Source organism: Pantherophis guttatus, chromosome 4 (genome assembly GCF_059756535.1).
Source record: "Pantherophis guttatus breed Tessera chromosome 4, ASM5975653v1, whole genome shotgun sequence".
NCBI classification, from domain to species: Eukaryota; Metazoa; Chordata; class Lepidosauria; order Squamata; family Colubridae; genus Pantherophis; species Pantherophis guttatus.
This window is the reverse complement of record NC_142066.1, coordinates 115,778,793-115,793,221: the sequence shown is the minus strand read 5'-3', so window position 1 is coordinate 115,793,221 and position 14,429 is coordinate 115,778,793. Positions and strand designations below refer to the sequence as shown.

The 14,429-nt window shown below is 39.2% G+C and overlaps 1 protein-coding gene across 2 annotated transcripts in view; it reads left to right on the top strand.

Annotated features, from left to right (window-relative positions):
* The window catches only part of OXNAD1 (oxidoreductase NAD binding domain containing 1), a 28,078-nt gene that overhangs the window by 11,281 nt on the left and 2,368 nt on the right, over positions 1-14,429 (top strand). For both annotated transcript variants that reach the window (XM_034402669.3, XM_087892594.1), the window contains exons 5-7: positions 7,605-7,746; positions 11,739-11,981; positions 14,242-14,350. In XM_034402669.3, coding sequence (XP_034258560.2) covers positions 7,605-7,746; positions 11,739-11,981; positions 14,242-14,350 — 494 coding nt within the window. The remainder of the gene's footprint in view (positions 1-7,604; positions 7,747-11,738; positions 11,982-14,241; positions 14,351-14,429) is intronic.

Below are 14,429 nucleotides of genomic sequence, written 5' to 3'. Positions count from 1 at the left end.
TATATATTATAAAATTTGAAATTTCATTTATATGAACATTTTTTTCAAATATTTCTGTATTTACACTAAAATATAGTTTAAAAAGAAGCCAGAAAATGAAATAAACAAATGAGGGGCAAAATACCAAAAGTAAGATAAAGTCTGATCATTCGTCACTTGGAAACATTACTTTTCATTTATTTAAAAGTACAATTTATCAGTGCACTTTATGCCCAATAAATGCATATTAAATTTCATCCATGCATATGCAAATAACATCGTTTGAATTTGGTTATGTAGATGATGAAATCATTGACTTTGACATTTAGAAACTAGAGAGTTTCTGTTGAACTCCATAATGAGATAGGACACCATGTATGAAAATAAAAGTGCTGTCTTTTATTTATATCTTGCCTTTCACTTGGAAGCTCAGGTAATATAAGACTTCTTCCTATTTTTCCTTACAACAATTCTGTGAGGTAAGTTTGATTGAGAGAGAATGACTGGCCCAAAGACACTAAGTGAATTGCTCTGGTGGAGAATGGAGTAGAACTTGCCTCCAGTCTAATATTTTAATGAGTACCTCTTCGCTGTCAATATTTAGATATAAGGAGTCCAATACAAGAGGATTGCTCCCAGAAATGAAGTTTTGCATGCAGATTCATTTTAATGGAGGCAAAAACGATGTAACTGTAAGCCGCCCAGAGTTTTCCTTTGGTTAGAAGGGCAGCCAATAAATTGTATGTATGTATGTATGTATCTTTGTATGTATGTATGTATGTATAAACAAACAAACAAACAAACAAACAAATAAATAAATAAATAAATAAATAATAACATAATAATTTTCAGACCACAATGATATTTCAAAAGGATTTTTGCTTTATGATCCTAGGCTGCATTAATGATTCATAAATACATTTTTTGCTATTATATTATCCAATGTGCTGCATTTTTTAGATTGAAAGTTTATTTTTTAAAATTTTAGTGGTTTTGAATTATACAACATTATAATCTGTATGTATAAAGCATTAAACATATCCTGTATAACAGGGGTGAAATGCTCCCGGTTCGGACTGGATCGTCCAATCTGGTAGCAATGGAGGCGGGTAGTTCGGAGAACTGGTAGCAAAAATCCCTGCCCCCTCCTCATTGCCCAGCTGAACCGCGCAATCATTAGAGGCTTTTTTAAAAATTTTTAAAGCATTTTTTCTACAACCTCTTTGGCCGAAAAAATGCTTTTAAAAGTAAAAAAAAAAAGCCTCTGATGATCACGCGGCTTAGCTGGGATCATCAGAGGCTTTTAAAAGCATTTTTTCTACAACCTCTTCGGCTGAAGAGGTTATAGAAAAAATGTTTTTAAAAGGAAAAAAAGCCTCTGCCTGCAAGTCAGCTGGGATTTCAAAGGCTTAAAAAAAAAAAGAAAGTCTCTCTGATCAGGCAAGTCAGCTGGGATCGTCAGAGGCTTTAAAGCAGTTTTTAACAACCTCTTCAGCCGAAGAGGTTGTAGAAAAAATGGTTTTAAAAGTTAAAAAAAAAAAAAAGTTGGCCATGCCCACTCAGTCATATTATCCCCCCCAAGCCACGCCCACAGAACCGGTAGTAATAAATTTTACATTTCACCACTGCTGTATAGTCTTCTTTTCTACTTCTGAATGCCAGTAGAGTTATAGTGATTTGTTCTGTAAATAAATCTGTTTTAACTATAGTTTTAGGTTCCACAAAGTTTCAAGTAATAAAGGAAACAATAATAATATTCTAAAATAAATGGTATCAAGGTTGCTGGCTTTTAATTGGGTTACAAATTTGTAAAACAAGACATTTTGTCAAAAGACGACAGTTTAAACTTGGAGTTCACTTTGTACTAAATTTGAACTTTCATATATGTTTGTAATTTGGTTTTACAACATTTAACAGGCAGAATCATTCCTCACTAGAGGGCACTATAATGCAGCTTGCATGGATTAATTTATAAGGATTATAAATGTGTTAATAAAATACAAATAAATAATTGCACATAATTGAAAGTTCTTTTTCTTAAATATTTTTAAAAACTAGATTAAAGAGACTGGATTAAATTTAGTAGTATTGATAAAATTAAAATTGAACTTTTGAAAATGCTAGGCAAACATATCTCTGGTAGATGGAAACTATCCATTTGTAAAGTGATTCAGGTAGAAATAGATTGGATGATAACGTAATATTCTTGAAATGAAACTTCACATATTAAGAATATGCTATCAATACAAGTTTTGTGGCATTGCTGACAAAATAACCTTTTAACCATGTATATTTGCCATTATGACTCAATTACAATTTTATGTTTACAACAAAAACTTTATTTTTCTTTCCTCTCACTTTGTTTCCCTTTTTATATTATTTATAAGGCTGTTTACTTATATGTTAAAATTGTAAACTGCTTTGATTGCATTGACTGAAAACAGAAATATGTGTACAGTAAATTAATAGGATTCAGACATTTACGCTTTACTCCCTAAGCCAATTCAAGATTTTGTTCAGAGTTTTCTGTTATGGGAAATTTTAGATCAGTTAGTGAATTATCATTGTTATTCCCCGAACAGTTATTTCAGTAGGAAGAAATTTAATTGTTGCCTCTCAGCATCCAAACCTGACTACAGGTAATTCTTGTCTTATGACCACATGGTTAATATCTGTTTGAAATTACAATGGTTTGGAAAAAATGCTTTACGCTCTGTAGAGCACTTCCAGCCAGGGTTAAATGTCATGCTGCCTCCCCCACCCATGATCACTTGAGTGTGATCTAGATACATGGTAATCTGTTCACACTTATAACTGTTTGCCAAGTACTCCAAAATCATATGATTTCCATCTTTGCAGTATTCTCTACTGACTTTCCCAGAATGTCAATGGAGAAGATAGTAGGGAATCCTACCAAGAGGACTCATTCTCATATCCCGGGGCTGGCTAAAAGAGCTGCCTGCTGAGAGGAGCTGAACTCCTTAAATGCAGTGGGATCCTTTTCTATCTCTCTCAGTGGCACTTGGATTTTCAGCTTCCCTAAGCGGACCTCCTCAGAATCTTCCCCATCCACACTCTTATCTTGGACTCCATCCACTTAATAATCCATGCATTTGTTTAATATCTTCAGGCCTGGGTACAGCACGGAAACGGCATTGGTCGTGTTGGTTGATGATTTCTGGAGGGCTCAGGACAGGGGTTGTTCCTCTGTCCTAGTCCTATTAGACCTCTCAGCGGCTTTTGATACCATCGACCATGGTATCATGCTGCACCGGCTAGAGGAATTAGAGGTGGGGGGCACCGTCCTACGGTGGTTGTCCTCCTTTCTCTCTGACCGGTCGCAGTCTGTGTTGACAGGGGGGCAGAGGTCCCCACATAGATACGGAGGATCCCGGACCTGCGCACGTTTTGTCGTGCTCTCAAAACTTTTTTATTTCAGCAGGCTGGCCTGGCCTAACTCTCCTCTTTTAAATTTTTAATTCGTGATTTTATAAATTGGGTGTTTTAATCTGTGTTTCGGCCAAAATATTTAATAATTTTAAGGGATTTTTTAATATTTGTATTATCTGTATTTTATCTTGGCTGTTCACCGCCCTGAGTCCTTCGGGAGTAGGGCGGTATAGAAATTTGATTGATTGATTGATTGATTGATAAATAAATAAATAAATAAATAAATAAATAAATAAATAAATAAATAAATAAATAATAACTGCAATCGGAAGTGCTTGGGTTGTGGCCATTGACAAACCGGTTACATGAGCAGTCTTGTGACAACTCACATAGCAACCACTTTGTTCAACAACCGAGATCCAGGCTCAGTTGTGGTTGCAAGTTAAGAACTACTTGAATAAATATGAAGGACTTCAGCAAGAACTTATACTATTGTTTTTGCGCATGCTCGAAGATGGCGGCTCGCGGGTGAAGCTCCGACGTCTGGGGGCAATGTAGGTGTTCCCATGGATTCCTGGAGGGCCGAATTTCCACCAACGGCCCCTGGCCCAGCAAGTTAAACATGAGGACAGCCTGCTACGAGCTTTTGGACTCTTTTGAGCCGCTCGTGAGGCTGTCTGGAGCCGTAGAGCACCGCGAGGCTATGGCGGCGCAGACGGGAGGCTTGGAACTGATTGGGGCGGCACCTTTTGCCTCAGCGTCTCCCCAGCGGCGGCCGGATGGGGTAGGGGTGTGTGAGGGTGATGGCGGCATGCAAGAGCGCCACTGGACGCCCCCCTCCCCGAAAAAAGCTCGGGACTGCCAGCAGCGGCGGCGACGTTGGGCGCGGCAGCTGCGGCGGTGGGAGTGAAATGGTGGCTGCTGGGGCGATGCCAAGGGGAGTGGCACGACCCTGGTGGAACTTTTCAAACTTAGACCATTTCCAACCGGTCTATTGCCAGGAAGGGGGAGTCCTGGCGGACTGATTTGGAGCTACCTGATTGGTGACTCTCCTGAAGGCCTTCTGAAGACCTTGGGACTTATGGGGGGGGGATTAGAAGATCTTGTGAAGACTGGAGGGGTTGGGAAGAGCTAGGCTGTGATTGGCCTATAGCCCCAGTCAGTCTCCCCCCTCCCCCCTTCCCCCTTTTCCCACCGCGGCCCAGTTGTGGGCGTTGGTTGGGATCATTATTATCTGGACTGGATCCTTTCCGCATTTGGACTCATTGCCCCTTAAAATAACTACAGCTGACCCCCGCCTCCGGCTATACCATCAGTACTATTGTCATCTGTACTACCTTGCTGTCAGGAGATGTTTAAACCTGGGCATGGGCACTGAGGGAGTCACTTTGTTGCAGCTGTCACCGAAGAAGATCTGCTGTTACCAGCCGCCGTGAGAGGGTGGCTTGGTCACTGCTCTCCCGGGGCAGTGGCCTGAGACTCCTTTCCACTGTAGTGAGAGGACAGTGGAGTCCGGTTGGCCCATGCTGGAATGGTGAACTTTCTCTCCTGGACCTTTCTAATCAGCACCATTGAATCCTTGGACTCGTTCATCTTCCCCAGACAGACTATAGGATGTATTCACCGGCTGAGCTCTTCGCGCTGCGAGACTCCCCTCTCTCGCAGGCCTGGCCCTCCATGTTATCGAGGGCCTATCTTGATGACGGATTTTGGAATCCCGAGAGATGGCATGCAGCGAAGAGGGGGTTGAGGGGTTTTTTATTTAAATTTTTAATGAGAATTTTAAGGGGACCCGGGAGGAAGGGAGGGGGTTGTAAAAGTGGACCTGGGGGAGTCCAGATAGCTACTGAGCGGGGCGATTGGTTGATTGGTTGCAGCTGAGGTATCGGGAAAGGAAATTTATCCGGGGAACGGGGGCAACAGGAAGGGCAATGAAATTGAAATAATGAGTGGGAGGGGCAGGTACAACGGGCGCAGGGGGCCATATTATGTGTCGGGTGTGTGCACACGCTGTTTATGAGCAATTGTGCACCCTGGCCCCCAATGCGCGACTCGCGGCCTGGGTTCTGCAGAGTCACAGGCCCAGGGTCCGCGGCTGATGTTGTGTAATGCCAGGTCAGTTGTTAATAAAGCCCCCCTCATTTGTGATCTTATTTTGGAGGGGGGTGCTGACCTGGCAGGTATTACGGAGATCTGGTTGGGCCAAGAGGGGGGGGTCCCCCTCGTCGAAATGTGCCCACCAGGTTTCCGTGCATTTCATCAGCCAAGGGCCCAGGGGAGGGGTGGGGGAGTGGCGGTGATTATTAGGGAAAGTCTTTGTCTGAGGGAGACCACTGTTCCTCAGATAGCCGGATGTGAGTCCCTTTTTGTGAAGTGGGGCCATGGGTTGCAGATGGGTTTGCTGACTACGTACCTGGCTCCCTGCCACGTGGCAGCGACCCTGCCCGAGCTACTCGACGTCATTGCCGGGGTGGCAGTTGATACCCCCAGACTTATTGTCAATGGGGATTTCAACCTTCCAGCCGTGGGTGAGGCGTCATAGGTGGCTCGGGAGTTCATGGCTTCCATGATGGCCATGGACCTGGCCCAGTTAGTTCAAGGCCCCACTCACATAGGGGGACACACTCTGGACTTGATTTTTGTCTCTGGTCAGTGGTTGAATGATCTTGGTAGAGGGGACCTAGACATTAAACCCTTGTCATGGACAGATCATTCGCTCCTTCACTTGGACTTTCCTACCACTTCCCCCCGCCGCAGGGAGATGGAACCGACCAGATGGTTCTGTCCTAGGTGCCTGATGGATCCCGAAAGGTTCCTGACAGAGCTTGGGTCATTTCCTGAGACTCTGGCACACGACTCGACTGAAGAGCTGGTGGCCGCCTGGGAGAGTGCGGCCGCTGGAGCTTTGGATCGCGTCGTGCCTTTGCGGCCTCTGACCCAATGCCGATCTCAATTGGCTCCTTGGTTCTCCGAGGAGCTGAGAGAGATGAAGCGTTGGAAAAGACGCCTAGAGAGCATTTGGAGGACTAGTCAATCCGATTCCGACCGGACACAGGTGAGGTCTTATATCAAGACCTACCTAGTGGCGATAAAACTGGCAAAATCTAACCATTTTTCCGCTCTTATCGCATCTGCAGAGAACCGCCTAGCCGCCCTGTTTAGGGTGACCCACTCCCTTCTTCAGGGGGGAGTGCGGGAAGATCCCTTGCAGGGTCGTGCTGAGGATTTTGTGCAATTCCTGCACGATAAAGTCACTCGGATTCGGGAAGGCTTGGACTCCGATTGGATGAGTCCAGGGGATGAGGCGAGGGTAGGTCTTGAGAATATTATCTGGGAGGAGTTTGATCCTGTGGCTCCCGAGGATGTGGACAGGGTTCTGGGTAAGATTAGTGCCGCCACATGTTTATTGGACCCGTGTCCCTCCTGGTTGGTACTGGCCTCCCGGGAGGTTACACAAGGCTGGCTCCAAGGGATTATAACTGCTTCTTTGAGTGAGGGTGCTTTTTCTGCCGCCTTGAAAGAGGCGGTGGTGAGGCCCCTCCTCAAGAAGCCTTCCCTGGACCCGGCTGAATTAGCCAACTACCGTCTGGTCTCCAGCCTTTGTTTTGTGGCGAAGGTTGTTGAGAGCGTGGTAGCACGACCTCTGGGTATTTCGCTGTGCACTGAAGACCCTGTTGTTCCGCCAGGCCGGGCTATCGACATGATAATTTTAAATTGGGGTATTTTAAATTTCTGGGGTCTTAAATGGAGCCAAATTTATTTAATAATTTTAAATTTTAAATTGATGTTTGTCTTGTGTTTTTAAATAGGCTGTACACCGCCCTGAGTCCTTCGGGAGAAGGGCGGTATAGAAATAAAATTATTATTATTATTATTATTATTATTATTATTATTATTATTATTATTATTATTATTATTATTATTTGTGAATCTGAAATTAATACTAACATTTGATCTGTTCTGTTGGTCTTTAATGTATTTTACCCATTATTGCTTTACTAGCTAAATATCTTATATATGATTTTCCTTGAACTTTGCCTATACAAATAGCAATGTAACATTCTATGTAATTAATTCACTTTACATAGAAGGGTTCTAATAAATATCTATATGCGTAATATATTATTAAACTGTACACATTTGGATAATCTTGTCAGAGGTTTTGAATAGTAAAAAAGAAACCTGTTTCAGGACATTGTATAGAAGAAATTAAATGGATATCTATTTTCTTTTAGGGTAGACTTCTTTATACCTGGAGTTTCTGTAGTTGGTGGATTCTCAATATGTTCAAGTCCTGGTATGTTGGAAGAAGAGGGAATATTAGAACTTGCAGTAAAACATACAACACACCCACCTGCTCACTGGATTCATACTCAGGTATTTATAACTAAAAGCTCCTAATAATTTTGGTTTTAGTGTTCTTTAAATTTATTTTTACATCTTTATTACTAGGAGCTGTATTGTAGCTTTATAGGTAATTCAGCATTATTATTACTTTTACGTGCACTATAAGTCTTAAATTTAATGACGGAGTATAGTATAATGTGTATTAGATTATTTGTGCCAGACTTGTTAAATGCCATACATGTCATTGCACTTAAACATGATGAAATGATCTGGATACAAAAGACAAAAAACTGCTCTATACATTGCTCTTCATAAAACTTTAAATCTGTATAAATGTAACATTTTATCAACAGCCAGCACAATCTGTGTTTAACTAATGTATATCGTTTTGGTTTGACCTGTTTTTCTCTCACAAATACAAAATCTCTGCCAGTACATGGTCCTCCTATACAGGTCTCTTATTGAATTATGTAAGTGTAGTGGCAAATGGGATATTTCAAAAAGCACAGTAAAATGGCAGAAATTAATTAATACAAAATTAGACTAAAAATGGACGAGTATGAGGTGGTACCAGAAGAAGGAAGATCTTTGAACCTAGGCTTCATTTTTGTGATGTTGCTAGAACACAAAGGTACCAGAAAGTGGGCTCATTGACCAATGTTTAAAAAGCAGAGTCTTGTTATATCTGAAATACTAATGCAATTGTTATCATATAAACTCCTATATATAACACCCTCTTTATCAGATATATTTAAAGACTTGGCCTGTGAGCCATGAAAGTTTACATGAAAAAAATAGGTTCACCTTTTAGGTGCCACAAGCTTACCTTTTTGCTCTAGAAAAACTGCTTCCCACTGAAAATTAGTCCAGAATACTTATGGATTGTTTACCCCTTTAAACATTTTCGCTACCAAACTATGATTTATAAAGGATAATTCTGTAAAAGATAAGTGAGGTGGAGGGGACCTTTATATGTGCTGTGTTATGAACAATATGCTTTTCTTCTGTTTTTGTTGACTAGTGGATCAGTGTAATATCAATGCAATCTTATCATTTGAGCAATTCTCTCCCTTTCTCTGTTTCTCTTCATTTCCCAGGTTGCTCCTAATCCATCCATTACCATTTGCCCATAAAAAGTAGTCCTACTGTTCTTAAATAGGTTACTGTCATGCACTATTGAAATTTCAATAAAATAATTGACTTTGAAAGGTATTCTGAAAATGCATAGAACCAGTGTGGCTCAACCATACATTCTTAGACAAATCCTGATGGAGATTTTCTGTCACATCTCTGCTGTTCATTAGGGAACTCAAAAATTCTAACCTCATAATTATCTGCCTCAGAGGCATTTCCTAAGACTTTTCTTCCTGCCTTAATATTTTAAATTAAACTCATAGTATCACAGTAATTAAAGCAGTTTAAAGCATTAGCTAATGCTAGAACTGCTAGTTATCATTAAGGTTTTTTTATGCCAAGTGTCTGGGTGCTCTTATGTGGAGAAATTACAAGCCTTTTAACAGAAATTACAAGCCTTTTAACAGAAATAGAGAAGATATTTAGAAATGATGAGACAAATATAAGCTTTTCATAATCTATGAACCTATGTTATTCTAAAGTTATATAAGTTAATAAGATATGAGATATAAGGAAGTTATGGATTTCTTATCTGTTACAGGTAGTCTGTGACTTACAAGCACAATTGAGGCCAAAATTTATGTTGCTAAGTGATTTTTGCCCCATTTTTGATTTTTGTCCCATTTTACGATCTTTCTTGCGTCAGTTGTTAAGTGAATCATTGCAGTTGATAAGTTAGTACCCAATTCTTAAATAAATATGACTTCTCCATTGGTTTGTTTATCAGAAGGTTGCAAAAGGCAATCACATGATCTTGGGTCTCAGCAAAGGTCATAAATATGAATCAATTGCCAAACATCTGAATTTTGATCACATGATCATGGAATGCTGCAAAGGTTGTAACTGAAAAATGGTCATAAGTCACTTTTCTCAGTGCTGTTGTAACTTTGAATGGTCACTAAATAAACTGTTGTAAGTTAAGGATTACCTGTATTAAAGCAGTTTATTGTAGTTTTTTTTATTTTATGATTTTTATTGTTCTTTATTTAATTTTTAAATAGCGATCTCAAACTGTAATAATTGTAGAGTGCTACAATTGGATTAGATTTGTAACCATTAAGAAGTTAACATTAATTCTATAATATAGTGCAGCATTTTTCTTAAGATGATCAGAAATACAGGGATAGATAAATATAGGAATATATTTGACTTAGGGAAAATAATGATGATAAACTATTTTTACTATATACATTTGTTTTATAGCTATTATGATTTTGATGAGCACATAGATATGTTTCTGCAGCTTATGGAAAAATATTCTGGATTTAACTATGATGAGCAGAGTGTTATTAGGGCTAGCTTATTCTTCTTTTTCTCAACCTGCAATTGAAGTGCTGAAACCCATCCAAAAAGGGCAATTGTTAGAATAGTTAGATTTATGACAGAGAGAAAGATACCATACTGGAATTGGGATTTGTATTAGAGGAAGTGCTTTAAGAGGACTCAATGGGCCTTAGTCAAACCACTGAATCTTTTATTTCAAATTTCCAATGGCCTGACTACTTTTAAATTATCTTTCAGTAATAAAACCATTTTGTACTCATATGCAATGCATTTGTGAGTTTTATTTAGTCACTGTTTGTCTTTGGTGGACAAAATCTATACTCTGTGTGTGTGTGTGTGTTTATACACATACAGATATACATACACCTACACGCCTACAATATATGTGTGCACACATATATATGTATATATGGGTATACACATATGCATGCAAAGCAGGGGTGAAATACATCAGGTTTTGACAGGTTCTGGAGAATTCCAGAACCTGTCAGAACCTGACAGGTTCAGTAGCGGAAATTTTGAGTAGTTCAGAGAACCAGCAAATGCCACCTCTGCTGGCCCCGAGTAGGGTAGGAATGGAGATTTTGTAATATCCTTGTCCCAGGAATGGGGAGGAAATGGGGATTTTGGAGTATCCTTCCCCTGCCACGCCCACCAAGCCACACCATGGCCACCAAGCCATGTCCACAGAACCAGTAGTAAAAATTTTTGAATTTCATCACTGATGCAAAGCATTTTATAAAAAGAATGTCAGGCATCCAACATTCATCATTTAGTACAGAATTTCTTTCATTGTTAGAACCAAGGTAGGCAGTCTCCTTCTTGAGTCCAGTATATGTCCTGAACTATTGAGACATGGAGAAGAAAACTCTTTCTCACATTACTTTGGATTCTTCTTCAGTCTGTGGTCCGCTCAAATGGGTTTGAACTGAATTCTTTATTAACACTGGCTGATTGGGTAAAACTGGATTATGCCTTATTACATATTTCAGTTTAATATTGTTTTTAAATATTTTCTTCAGAATTGTGATGCGTCTGGAAAAATTATGTGTCTTTGTGATTGGTAACTGTATTGGACACTGTGTATCCATAATAATTGCTGAAAACTGTGTATATTGTTGTAAGTTAAACATTAAACTAGGGGAAAGTTTAGTTTTTGTCTTTTTGACACATCACTCTATTTTTTAAAAACCACCTATTATAACCGTATTTCCACTTAACAAGCCTCTGGCCAAATTCTTTTAAACATGTCTTTTAAAAAATGTCCTCAGTTCCCAGGGCCTTAGAATTCTAATTTAAATTTTCATGTTCTTCTGAGAAGACGTTTTATGAGATAAGCTTAAAGCAAACTTGCTTTGCTTTAAACGAATCTCATAAAATCAACAAGAATGAAACCATATGTATTATTACTCAAACCAATCAGCTAAGTAACATTCTTACGATTGAAGAATGTGTAGATTGCAGTAACTTGACTTATTTTGCAGTAAACTATGTTACACCACTAATGTGGCTTTTCAGTTAAAATAATTTCCCTCTCTGATTTTCTTTGAAATCCATCTTTGGTATTCTTGTTGTCTTTTTGCCTTTTTTGTTCTTCCTTATAGTGTGCTCTTAATTCAGAAGTGGCTTTGCGAGTTGGAGGCAACTTCTTTTATGATCCTCAGCCTGAAGACATTCCAGCAAACGTTGTACTAATAGCAGGTGGAGTAGGCATTAATCCTTTATTTTCTATACTGCTCCACATCGCAGACCTTCACAGAACTGAAGAGAAGAAAGAAAACGGTTGTAAAGTGGGAACAACCAAACTCTTTTATTGTGCAAAAAATGCACATGAACTTCTGTTCAGGGTAGGTTTATTATATAACATTGCATAATTTGCTTTAATGGCTACACAACACTCTTAACTTTTTTTTTAAAAAAATGAGAAGTCAGGAGCTGCAGTGGATAGGAGGTTGATGCAATGAAGGTGGGGCTGTGTCATACACGTAGACAGGAACAGAATTTTCTATTTTGGTGAGCAGGTGGAGTTTTTAAAATTAATTTAGGGCTTACACTTATAGGTTTTCAAACTTTGTACTCCCCCAAATAAAACTAATGATCATAATAGACAAGAAACAATTATAATCATTTATTTTTAATATGTTGTTAAAACTATGTGGTACTTCAGCTGCTTCAAGTAAAATGAGGAGCAAAGCTCAGAATGAGGTTTTTCACTTGATCTTCACAAGTTCGATTGCATTTTTTTAAAATGTAACTTTGCTTCCTCAAGAGATTCAAACATACTTTAAGAATCCTGATTAACACTCTTGGTTTTATATATTTCTTGTCTTTCCTACTTCAAAATGACTGTTGTGATCAGAGGGAGCATTGGGAATTACAAAGTAGGGGTTCAGGTGTATATGATGCCTGGGACATCAAGTTGCTCACTGTATTGTTGCTACCAGTGGTGGGATTCAAATAATTTAACAACCAGTTCTCTGACAGAATGACCGGCTGGTTGGGCGTGGCCAACTTGGTTGGTCTCACCCTTAGAAAATTTCTCTTTAGTCCAACTCACAATAAAATAGCACTGTTCCAATAAATGGAATGGAATGGAATGGAATGGAATGGAATGGAATGGAATGGAATGGAATGGAATGGAATGGAATGGAATAGAATAGAATAGAATAGAATAGAATAGAATAGAATAGAATAGAATAGAATAGAATAGAATAGAATAGAATGAATAACAGAGTTGGAAGGGACCTTGGAGGTCTTCTAGTCGAACCCCCTGCTTAGGCAGGAAACCCTACACCACTTCAGACAAATGGTTATCCAATGTCTTATTCCAGTGTTGGAGCATTTACAATTTCTGGAGACAAGTTGTTCCACTGATTTATTGTTCTGTCAGGAAATTTGAGGTACTCCTACAAAAATGAGGGGGTCAATCAGGGGTGAAATGCTCCCAGTTCGGACTGGATCACCCGATCCGGTAGCGATGGCGGCGGGTGATTCAGAGAACCGGTAGCAAAAATCCCTGCGCCCCCCCCCCCACCATGCCCATGAGCCATACGATCATCAGAGGGTTTTTTTAAAAAAGTTTTAAAAGCATTTTTTCTACAACCTTCTTCCGCCGAAAAAATGCTTTTAAAAGTAAAAAAAAGAAACCTCTGATGATCGTGCGGCTCAGTGGGGATCATCAGAGGCTTTTCAAAGCATTTTTTTCTGCAACCTCTTTGGCCAAAGAGGTGGTAAAAAAAATGCTTTGAAAAGCCTCTATGACGATCCCAGCTGAGTTGCCTGATTGTCAGAGAGGCTTTTCAAAGCATTTTTTTCTGCAACCTCTTCGGCCAAAGAGGTTGTAGAAAAAATGCTTTGAAAAGTTAAAAAAAAAAAGTTGGCCACGCCCATCCAGTCACATTACCCCTCCCCCACCAAGCCACACCCACAGAACTGGTAGTAACAAATTTTACATTTCACCCCTGGGGTCAATATGTTTTCCAAAGCACCAAAAGGCACGACAAGAAACAATGGATGGAAGAGAGAAACAACCTAGGACTAAGAAGAAATTTCCTAAGGGTGAGACCAGTCAATCAATGAAATAGCTTGCCTTCAGAAGTTGTGGGTACTCCATCACACACAAGCAACACAATTGCAAGATAATTTGAAATCTTTACAACCTAATACTGTAAGCTAACTCTTAAATGCTGAAAATGCAGGCTCAAAATACATACACATAGAAACAGCATTGAACCCTATTCCAAATTAATAAAATCAATTCTGCTAATTAGAACTTGTATTTAAAAAGACATAAGAATTCTGACAAGAAACTCCTGCTCTGGATTAGCAGAGAAACCTGCTAATTAGAAACCTGCACAGAGTTAGATTAAAAACTATTTTTTTAGGATGTATTTCTACAACTGAGCTCCACTATAAGGAATTGTTACCTGAATTTGAAAATATAATAATGTTAGAAAAAAGGGAATTAGTTATGCTACCTTTTTCTTAAGATCCATATTAAAATACAATATTCTTATACTATTCTTCAAATTTGTAGAATCTGAACTAAACAAACATCTGCTTTGATTTATTTGACTGTGGTATGACTAAATATCTTGCACATTCCAGAAACAGATCCTTGGTTTGACAAATGCATTTCCTGGAAAAATCACATGCAGTTTCCACGTTACCAAGCAGAATTTGCCAATTTGTGAGAAACTTCTGCCTTACATCAAGGGTGTGTATTTTTGTGATGCATTAAAAAAATTGCACGACAAGTTATAGTTTTAATACTTTGAGAACCAAAGTAATTATAG